General features: G+C 42.4%; 1 protein-coding gene across 1 annotated transcript; it reads right to left on the reverse strand.

Annotated features, from left to right (window-relative positions):
* Positions 1 to 2,045: 2,045 nt before the first annotated feature.
* Positions 2,046 to 6,088, reverse strand: KRT24 (keratin 24). The gene is made up of 8 exons (XM_004378081.1): positions 5,510 to 6,088; positions 4,470 to 4,552; positions 3,909 to 4,065; positions 3,481 to 3,642; positions 3,255 to 3,380; positions 2,669 to 2,886; positions 2,332 to 2,447; positions 2,046 to 2,149 (listed from the first exon to the last, which is right to left on the reverse strand). The coding sequence occupies exons 1-8, from the start codon at positions 6,086 to 6,088 to the stop codon at positions 2,046 to 2,048; spliced, it is 1,545 nt and encodes a 514-aa protein (XP_004378138.1).
* Between the last annotated feature and the right edge of the window lie 3,433 nt (positions 6,089 to 9,521).

The following is a 9,521-nucleotide window of genomic DNA, read 5'->3' on the forward strand; positions in this document are numbered from 1 at the left end:
TGCCAGAAGAACAAACAAATCTGTTTTGGAAAAAGTACATCCAGAATGCTCCTTAGAAACGAGGATGGCGAGACTTCATCTCACGTACTTTGGAGAAGGACATCGTGCTTGGTAAAGTAGAGGGTCAGCAAAAAAGAGGAATGACCTCAATGGGCTGGATTGACACAGTGGCTATAACAATGGGCTCAAACATAGCAACGATTGTGAGGATGGTGCAGGACTGGAAAGTGTTTCGTTTTGTGGTACATAGGACCTCTATGAGTCAGAACTGACTCGACAGCACCTAACAACATCAGTGAGTGTGGGGTTTTTGGTGTGATAGTACTTGCGTTTTAGGTTTTGTTGTTGCTTTTTTTCAAAATGACACAGAATATGTTTAATACGTTAAATGAGAGAACTGAAAATATATTAAACTTTCAGTCTGAAATCATTGGGAGGTTCATTTTTATGTTTTAGTAGAGGAGAATGAAAAAAATACATTTTTGGTTGTTTTGATTATTATGGTTTGATAGTCTCATACAGCTCTTATTGGTTTTATATTTGAAGGTATAATTTATGTGAATTATACCCAGGCTCATTCTTACAATTTTAAATTCGGTTTTCATGCCAAGTTCCATGTTATTTTCTCAAGGACTGGCTTACAGGGTTGATTGTTTAATTTGTGACCTGATCACATTTAATTCCTTGAATGAGAAAGTCTTTACTTAGGAAGGCTCCTTGCCAGCCTGGCATTGTCTTAAGTCTGGTTCTTCTTGTTACTGACCCTGCAGCAACCACCTTCCACCTTACTTTAACAGGCTTTGTCATCCTAAGCAAGACCAGGCAGTGTGACTTTAAGGACACTGTGGAGGTGAAGGAATGGGAGTGTGACCATCCATGTGTAAAAGACCTCAGCACTACAGAGTGGGGAAAGGAAACACCAGCTTAGCCAAGTGAGAACTGTTTACTAGAGATGGGGCCAAATTTGGCCAGGGAACTAGTGCCTGAGTACTTCCTCTTTCTGAGGCTTTCAAGGTTTTAAGAAATCTGACTACATATTACATACCCAATCTTATTCCCCAAGACTCTCTTTATTTTGGCCTGTATCTTAAATGTCCTGCAAACATATAATGCCTGATTGCTGAGGCACTTTTGGTGAATATCTTGGAATCAAACGTTTTACTATTAACACACACACACACACACACACACACACACACACATATTTATGTTTTAGCTTCCCTTCCTATCTAAAACGTAAGCTTACTGAAATAGGAAGAATATCTTATGTTTCTTTTTATCTTACAAAATACCCAGTTCAGTGATGGGCATAAAGAAACTAGGTGTTAATTAAATATAGGTTGATTATTCAAATTATCTTATCTTTCTTTGTGAGCTAAGCTGTTGGCCATAGTGTTAGGGATAAACCAAAACCAAAAACCTGTTGCCATCGAGTCAATTCTGACTCATAGCGACCCTATGGGACAGAGTAGAACTGCCCCATAGGGTTTCCAAGGAGCACCTGGTAGATTCAAACTGCTGACCTTTTGGTTAGCAGCCGTAGCTCTTAACCACTACGCCACCAGGTTTCCGGTGTTAGGGATACTGAAGTCTAATTTCAGCTACTGTGTCATTGAGTTCTCGTGTGTTATTAAAAATGCCCAAATATAAAATGGTTATGGTCTTGATTTTACGAAGACGGTACTCTATTTATCATGAACTAATATTAGGAAACATAATAATAGTGCAGCTGGATCATAACTGACAGCTTCATTTCTAGGTAAACTATTGAATCTCTTAAAAAATTCAGGAATTACTTAGTTAACTTGGAAAAGTAAGTTTATTGAAGCATAGAAACAATTGGAGCAAAGTTGTCATTTCAACTTTTTCAAGAGCATTCTAATAAGAGAAGAAGAGGATGGCAGGAAAATTGGCTACTCATCTATTCCTGGACTGAAACTTTTCCCTGAAGCTATCCAGAAAGATGACTAGATGGATACAATTTCTTCATTCGTGTCCTTCTTGAGTCCTTCTTTGAAAGACACTCTTGTTGATCTAGAAACTGCTTACTTTAATTTTACTTCAGAAATGTTGCTGACTTGAGATGAGACGACCTTGCCATCCACCACTTCCTCTATGATGGTCTTAGTCACTCTAGTCTTGCTTGGATCTGAAAGTCATGTAATCACAGTGTCAGTTTGGAAACCATCACAGAAACACAGAGCCAGAGAAGTTCAAGTGCATATTCATTAACTATGTTTTCTCTGGGTAAGATTCTGTAAACAACAGAATATACTCAATATGACAAACAAAGCATGCCTTTACTTTTAACTTATGAAAGTATTATCCCACCTCTTCCTTGACCAGAAGAGCTTCCAGATCCTGAGTCACCACCAGATACTGAACCCCTGGATCCTGTATTTCTGGACCCTGAGTTTCTAAAATCGGATCCTCCAAAACAAGAATCACTGGAGAAAAAAGAGAATTATTTATCTTTTCCTTTACTGTTTGCAAAAGCAGGATAAAACTATCATGCACGCAGTTCTTCATGATGAAGCGTTAGATGTCTTTTCATTGGACTGTGTCATGGTTACTTTATAAATACGAGTCCAGCCTCTGAGCCCCTTTTTGTTTTCATCGAGTAAATCCACCCAGGTATGCATTTTAGCTGTTTATGATTTTCATTTACCCTCCTTCTCCATCGAGCAGGCGGCGGTAGGTCTCGATCTCCATCTCCAGGCGGGTCTTGATGTTCAGCAGCTGCTCATATTCTGTGTTCTGGCACTCGGTCTCGCCCCGAATCTGGCAGATCTGCTCCTCCAGGCTGCTGATTTGCATCTGTATTTCTGACAGCTGAGCCACGTAGCCTGCTTCTGTGTCAGCCAGGGTTCCTTCCAGGGAGCTTTTCTAAGGGACGAAGAGCAAAAAAAAAGGAAAAAAACTCACGATGGAAATAAGTCATTGGATGATATTTTAAAAATACAATTTTACATAGTACTAGGAGAGATCTTTTCAGTCTCGTTTACTGAGTTACAACCTATATTGTCATATCATTGCTTCTTTACATTTTTGTTGGCATTCCTTTTTTTTATAAGCAAATCTTTTATAGAAAGACAGCACGTATCTTTAACTGGAAAGTCTTATGCTTTCTACTAGTACAGCTCCCCCTTAACACTGCTTTTATTATGTGCCCAGTGGAACATGTTGGCAAAGGAAGAAAAAACTGTATTTGCATAATTTCCTGTTGGAGATTTTGAAAAGCTGTTTGTACGTACCATGGCAAGTTGGGACTGAAGCTCAATTTCCAGGGCTTGCAGCGTACGTCTCAGTTCTGTTATCTCATTCTTGGCAGAACTGGCCTCCCCAGCATCAGCAGAGATCTGGGCTTGCAGCGATGCACTCTATAAAGAAAAATAAGATGCACTCATCGTAGACTGATGAGACAAGCAGAAGTGGCTTGTGTGTGGCTGCAGACTCAGAGACTTGGTGGTGATAATCTACCCGTTTGTTGAATTGGTCCTCGGCCTCCCGGTGGTTTTGCTCAGCCAGCTCCTCGTACTGCGCCCTCATGTCATTCAGTAATTTGGTCAGGTCGGTTCCTGGGGCGGCATTCATTTCTACAGTCACATCACCTCCAGAGCTGCCTTGCATACTCTTCATTTCCTAACATGAAGGAAAAAAGACCATAGTGATGAAGATAGAAAAGCTTTAGCTTCTAAAATGTGCATAACCAACCCAAAATTGAAACTACCACTGTGAAGAAAAAAATAAACAACTTCACATATATTGCTCATTATTACTTTTTTTCCCCCGATCACAAGATGTTGGAAATCTGTTCAGATAGAATTGGTTTAAAAAAATTTTTTTTACATAAAAGATACGGGGGAAATATCTAGGCCAGAGTTTAACGATGTGAAATGTGCTCCTACCTCCTCGTGGTTCTTCTTCAGGTAGGCCAGCTCCTCAGTGAGGCTCTCGATCTGCATCTCCAGGTCAGAGCGAGTCATGGTCAGATCGTCAAGGACATTCCGCAGGCCGTTGATGTCGGCCTCCACACTCTGCCGGAGAAACAGCTCGTTCTCATACCTGGAAGGGGCAGCAGTACGACAGTCTGGTGAGCTGTCCTGGCCACACTTAAAAGAATATATTCCATTCTTAGATATTGAAGAAAAGTTTTTCTCCTCTGAACACTGTGATAAATGAAGGCTACAAGTTTCTCTTAGGAATTTTTCCCTCATAAGGAAAAATATGTGCTAATGCTAATTCTAATCATGTCCAATAAATTTTACAACAAAATTCTCATCCTTAATTTACCTGTTTTTTTATTTGTTGATGGAATAATGATTTCTAAAGTTTTCCTTGGGATATTTGCGAATTTAAGTCATGATTCTCAAAGTTTTTTTTTTTTTTTTTGTTTAGAATAAAGCTGATTTAATTTTTATTTTTCCTACAATATTTTTTACTTGTTTTCAAGTCTTCATTTTTCTTACTTCAGTCTGAAGTCATCAGCAGCCAGCCTGGCGTTGTCAATTTGCAAAATGATGCCAGCATTTTCCGTAGTGGCAGTAATGATCTAGAAAAGACAACAATAGTGAATAAATCAGGTTTTTTTTTTTTACCTTGTTTCTGCATGCCTGCCTGTAAGGGTAGATGTTCCCTGTGTTATTTGCTTTTAAGGGTGAATTGCTGTGCAAACCCATTTGGTGACGGCGCTTGTATTGATAATCTTGGTGTATGCAGGACTACATCTTTCTGCAAAAAGGTAACAGTTCTACATTTACTGGAAAAAGCAGAGAACATTATTTTACAGAACACAGCACTCTGCATATGCCTGCTGTCTTGGGATATCAGTTATTCCACGAGCTGTTTTAAAAATGGTGCAAATATTGAATTTCACTTAAAAGTTTCTAAAAATGTATTTTCCAGGTAGCAGTGGCTAACATTTTAGATTCCACTGCATCCTTATACAATATTTGCATTAGATTTTCTAGGAAGAAAAGATAGTCTCAAAGATTATGTAAATCTAGCAAGATACTACAATATGTCAACCTGCCAGAATTAATCATAAAATAATTAGATTAAATGAATGTTGACTCATTGGCATCATTCTCACATACACATGTTAATTAGCTGCCTGGCGTTGTTTATATTTTATTCTTATGTATAAATACTCAAATGAGATGCAAAATGAAAATTAGTGTGATTGGATGTCATGTACAGTACTGTTATAGTTAAAATACATATAATCCGTTGCTCTTGAGTTGATTCCAACTCATAACGACCCTATAGAACAGAGTAGAGCTGCCCCATAGAGTTTCCAAAGAGCGCATGGTGGATTTGCACTGCCGATCTTTTGGTCAGCAGCCGTAGCTCTTAACCACCACGCCACCAGGGCTTCTAAAATACAAATACAGCAAGCAAATATGTTTTCAAATAATTCCTTGATTTAAAATTTTCATTACAATATATGATCTGAATAAAAGTGAAAAACACAAAAGTAATAGAAACTCAGCAATGTATAATTTCTCACCTGATTCCTTAGATCTTCAATTATTGGGTAGTACTTGCTGTAATCCCTTCCAGATGCACCATCTCCAGACCCAGGCCCAAATTTGTCATACCACTCCTTGATTTTGTTCTCCAGGTCAGTGTTGGCCTCCGCCAGGGCTCTGACTTTGTCTAGGTAATTGGCCAGGCGGTCATTGAGGTTCTGCATGGTTTGCTTTTCACTTCCAGAGAAAAGTCCCCCATCACCAACACCACCACCCATACCACCACCATAGCGATAGAAACCTCCGCTAGCAACATCGCGGAATCCAGAACTCCCGCCAAAACCAGAACCACCACCAAAGACAGCCCCAGAGCCTGAGGCTCCTCCAAAACCGCCTCGTACTGAGCAGCTACCAAAGCCCACTCCAGAGCTGCCTCCAAAGCCACCACCACACCCCCCACTCAGGCCACAGCTACTGGCTCCTTCTTGGAAGCCCCAGGCAGAGCCGCCCCCTAGGCCGCATCTGCTTCCACCACTGAAGCTGCTCCCACCAGCGGACACCCTGACAGAGCTGCTGCCCCCAGCCCTGAAGGAGGAGATGTGAGATGAGCAAGACATGGTGCTCTCCAACGTTTAGCTTGTCCGGGTGAACAGGAGAGGTGATAGAGAGGGAAGAGTGTGCTCGTAGGCTGCTTTTTTGGCTCTTACATACACACTTTTAGGGTGTTCCTCTTCTGTGTCTCTTCTTAATCCCTGTTACAGTTTTGCTAATCTATAATTGAATAATTTCTTTTTTGTGAGCCCACTTTACTGGCTCTTTTTCTGAAGCTGGGTCAGAGCCCTGGGGCCTTTACTATATCATGAAGAAGAAGAAAAACAAAGGTGGAGCAAAGCAAGATATTTTTTTTTCAGAATGCCAGTTTTAATCTTTCAGAGGTTTTGATGACTGATAATTTGTTTCTGAAAGAGTAATTCTCTTAAATTTGCTTCACGATTTCCCAATTGCAGGGAACACCCCCCGGATTAACAAATGTTAATTAATATAGTGCATGATTTTTGATTAGAAGGAAAACCAAATACTGAAAGGTTTGGTACATTGTCTCTGATGAATCTTTAAAGAGTTGAGAAAACTCAGGGCTTCTATCTTCTGTTCATTCCAAAGAATATTCTGTTACGTGTTTTTCAAATAAAGGCATTCTATCAGAGTAGTTAAGGGAATGTTGGGGAAATGGTCTGTCTCTACGCCTCCTATCCAGGCTGCCTAAGTAAAGGACTTGGGTCCAGAGCATTCTCTGATAAGGAGGCTGGGAACTGGGTGGCCTTCTCTCTCCTGGTTCCTTCTCCTTATCAGAGAAGATGTCCCCCTGTCCTGGGCACACGGTAACTTTCACTGTGTCTTGCACCACATGGCACCTGGCTAACCCCACTTCTATATCTATTCCCGGTGGGGAAGGAACGAGGTCTCTCATACTATGGCACAAGAGGGGAAATGTGCCAGACTGTAAGAGCCGGCTTCAAGGGGTGGACTGAAGGGGAAACAGGCTTTGTGTGTCCAAACGTGAGCGCCCTCTTGTCGTCTGCTAGTTCACTACTGTTTGCTGAGTCATTCTTATATAAGCCCCTGACTTGTAGCCACTATTGTCCACCACCACTATAAAACCTCTGCCCTCCCACTGCAGAGCACGGAGACATGCTTTGGTTCTGTAGCACCCAGGACTTGGCTTTGTATGTAAGTCTCCCTGATAAACTCCTTCGCCACCACACTGGAGTTGGCTATTTCTTTCTTCGGTTTCTCGGTACCCTCCGTTTTTGGAGGCAAATTTCACATTACTGGTCCATGCCTGGACAATTGGTGAGCCAGCCAGGAGACTGAGGAAATGGTGAGTGGGAGCGAGGCCCCTGCGGGGGAAATCCTGGGCTGGCCAGCGACCTCCACGTGGGGAGGTCTGGCCCGTAAGCTTGATGTGTGTGAACCACCACGTGAGTGCAAGGATGCCCTGAAAATGCTAAGCAGCATACCCTAGTTGTGGGAAGACGCACACCCTGATAAGTGTGGAAAAGCAGCTAGGAGAACATTAGTGGCCATGGGGTAGCCACTGCTCTAGGTTGTTCAGCTGGCCACCAAAGCCCAGCTGGCTGCTGAAGCGTGCCTAAGAGCTTCACAGAAAGAGTTACCGGTGGAAAGTGATGTGCAGCAGTTGTGTGTGGCCCCCACTGACAGATTGAGCAGCAATGTCTGTGGACAGGATGAGCCACTAGAAATGCTCACCTGCAGGTTTGTAAAGATGAGAGAGTCAGAGGTTAGGGGAACAATCCCCTAGCCATTGCTCAAAGCCCTCCAACAATGAGACTGGAGATAGGTGGAGGAGTTAAGCAGGTTCCTGGTGCAGAGAACACCCTGTAACATCCAGTGCAAAGCAAAAGTTAAAACAGGGAAAAAAAAAAAAAAAGAGGAGCAAAAAGCCGTTCAAGATAGCTTGTGTTGAGTGGCCTTGAAGAGACTTTAGAGGCCTTCTCTGGAATTCCCCAATAACTGTCCCCACCAAGATAACCGGGTAACAACATAGTCGCAGCTGCAATCGTAAGGGGAAAACTTAAATAGGACAGACTGCCTCCATGTTACCAGGCAACTGGGCTGAACCCATGCTTGCACTTGGTATGGTGAAGGCATGGCTCTACAAATGACCGAGCGCTGTGCCAACTTTGACCAAATGTTCTGACTTTCATAAATAATTAAGACTGAAGATTAAGCCTAGATCCCTCTGTCACCAGGGAGAGACAAAGGTACTATGTTACAGTTAAAGTTCAATGAGGAAATGAAAAGAATTGTGTGTCTTGGGTTTCTAGCTACCAATACACAGGTGACTGTGATCTCTATAACACCTAGCACCAAAATGAGGAAAACTTTTAGTTCTGAGATCATCATCACTAAGACACTTGCCCAAGTCTAACTACAAGTAGGTCCCTTCGTGGGCCCTACAAACCCTCACTGTATGTATTGATAACATTGATGTATTAATGCACACCTTTGTAAACTTTTGCCTTCCAGCCTTGATGGCAATTGCTGCAGTTAAGGCCATTTTAGGGGACACACAGAAACTGTGACATGGGCTATAGCTAATAGCTAGGCCGTTCAATCTGGCCACCGACAACCCTCAGACTGACATATACAGCAAGCCTGTATGGCGATGAGACATCTGGACCGAAAAAAAAAAAAAAAAAAAAAAATCAGTTCTACTCCTGATAAGCTTTTGTTACTTGTGTGGATGATAACCAGAAAGGCCCGTAGGCTGAGAGGAAAACAACCGATGAGCAGACAACTCTTGCCAACTGACTACAAAGGCTGAAGTACCCTCTGCTCCAGAGCACAAGAGATGGGCAACCGATCACCTCCTGGATTTAAGAGAGGATGGCCCACGGAGATTCATACACCACCCTAGACTTGGCCGACGGGCATGGACTGTTACTGTCATCAGAACATGCCGAACAGCATAGAAAAGCTGACCTGCCTACGAAACCCTGGCCAAGGCTAAAACTTGCCCAGGAACAGATTCCCAAGCCAACAGGCCAGGGCGTTCTTGGCAGGTAAATCATATCCTATACAGAGGCTTCCACTGGATCTTGAATGAACTCTTCACGCTCTATATCACCGCTAAGCCAGAGGGGCAATTAAGCACATCAATGGACAGGCTTAAATGGCTGATGGGAGAGAACAAGACAAGCAGTCTCAGGTCTCAATGCAGCAGTTCCCTACAAAAGCATTTCTCATTTGCCCCATTTGTTTAATCAAACTGTCTATTCTATAAAACGTGTGTATTTCTTTTGTATACAACTGTTTCTGACAAAAGATCTGGGTTCTCACAGAGGTCACTGCCTCATAACTAGGACAGACAGCCTGGGTGGCTATACCAGGGCAACCCTTCACCTCAAGTCCCACTGGAGATAGGAAAGGGGAGGGGGGGAATTGTTAACGTTGTCTCTTTTTCTTCCCAGATTATCTCAAAACGATGGACAGGCCCCTCATCGATGGGCCCCAGTGATGCAGGCTTTT

The sequence above is a fragment of the Trichechus manatus genome, unplaced genomic scaffold (assembly GCF_000243295.1).
Source record: "Trichechus manatus latirostris isolate Lorelei unplaced genomic scaffold, TriManLat1.0 scaffold00054, whole genome shotgun sequence".
Taxonomy (NCBI): Eukaryota; Metazoa; Chordata; class Mammalia; order Sirenia; family Trichechidae; genus Trichechus; species Trichechus manatus.